This window comes from Buceros rhinoceros, unplaced genomic scaffold (assembly GCF_000710305.1).
Source record: "Buceros rhinoceros silvestris isolate BGI_N320 unplaced genomic scaffold, ASM71030v1 scaffold12415, whole genome shotgun sequence".
NCBI classification, from domain to species: Eukaryota; Metazoa; Chordata; class Aves; order Bucerotiformes; family Bucerotidae; genus Buceros; species Buceros rhinoceros.
Genome location: NW_010413468.1, coordinates 27,892 through 29,310, shown reverse-complemented (window position 1 = coordinate 29,310; position 1,419 = coordinate 27,892). Strand labels below are relative to the sequence as shown.

At 46.7% G+C, this 1,419-nt stretch overlaps 1 protein-coding gene across 1 annotated transcript in view; it reads left to right on the top strand.

Moving 5' to 3' along the window:
* CCDC3 (coiled-coil domain containing 3) overlaps positions 1 to 818 on the top strand; it is a 39,733-nt gene extending 38,915 nt beyond the window's left edge. The window contains exon 2 of the mRNA XM_010136752.1: positions 543 to 818. Coding sequence (XP_010135054.1) covers positions 543 to 818 — 276 coding nt within the window. The remainder of the gene's footprint in view (positions 1 to 542) is intronic.
* The last annotated feature ends 601 nt before the right edge of the window (positions 819 to 1,419 follow it).

Sequence of the window (1,419 nt, the reverse complement as noted above, 5' to 3'; positions counted from 1 at the left end):
AGCGTCGTCTGAAAGAAGCCCATATAATGGGATATTTAAGATGACTCAGTTCTTAAAAAGGCAGAAACAACCAGTTCTGTGTTTTGTAGGTGCCTTATTTCACATGTTGACATAAAAAGCAAAGGGCAGGCTCACTTCAAAATCTGGGGTTTTTCACGGGCTGTTATGCTGAATCAAATCTGGAGTTCTCCAAAAGTGACACCTGTTGGCCTGAACTCCACTTTCATACCAGAAACAGGGCAGCCTTCCTCCATAAATTCAATGGAGCCTCAATGGGCTGGAGAGGTCTGTCAAAACAGTTCATGAAAGTGATTGTGAATCACTAGTATCATTAAGTTCTACAATTTTGGGTCTTAGCTGAACATAGAGGTGAAAGAGAGGATTTTACTTAAGAAGGTATAAAGAAAGAATAGAACTTTGAAAAAAGCATTCTACTTTTGAAGAGCTGTGAGGTGGTTCAAGGAACACCTGAATTAACGTTGCTTTAAAAAGTTTTTGTGTAAAGCTCACCTGTTGCCATTTGGTTTCTGCTGTCCCCTCAGCTCATGTGCTCCTCGGTCCAGAAAGCCCTGTTTGAGGAGGAGGACAGAGTGAAGAAGCTGCAGCAGAAAGTGGCGTCACTGGAGAAGCGCAACAAGCAACTGCGAGATCGGGTGAAGAAAGTCAAGAGGTCACTCCGACAAGCCAGGAAAAACACCAGGCACATGGAGCAGATAAACCGAAAGCTCAGTGAGAAACTGTCCTCTGCAGGTGGTCAGATCCCCTATATTAACTCCTTGAAGCAGGAGAACTCCCATGCTACCTACCTTAAAGTATAATGCAAGGGTAAGTGCTCAGGCCAATGGTAACGGCGAATTTTGCCTGCATTAGATCAGGATCTGGCCCTCACACCTTGCCTACGCTGTGCTTCAAACCTTGCATGGAAAATGAATCTGGACTTGCTTTAGACACAGTGCTGGACTAACAGGAATGCAAACCATGTTTGGCTGGGTGTTGGAGGCACAGCCCACAGCCGTGTCCTCGCCGTCCTCAGTGGACACAGGGCCAGACTGTAATCTGTGCTTCTCTGCCCTCGTCTCCCTTCACTCTGTCACCAGCTTTAGGTTGTCTTTGATGAAAGTGACAGTTCAGCCTCGTGGGCCATTGTAGGCACTTGACACAGGAGATCTTGGAAAGATCTGGTGTCTAGCTTAACGTCCTCCACATGGGCTGGGCAGGCAAAGCCAGGGGAATATATGGAGACAGATGCTGTGGGAAAGATGCAGCCATGAATGCTCTTTGCTCCATCATCATCCCCAAGCTCCCAACCTTCCTTAAGCTTGACTCAAGTTACACCCAGTGTCTGAGCAAAGGCTATGTCTGGGGCACAGTCAGTTTGGGCCCCTCTTCAAAATGAAGTATAGATGTGCCCAAATTGTC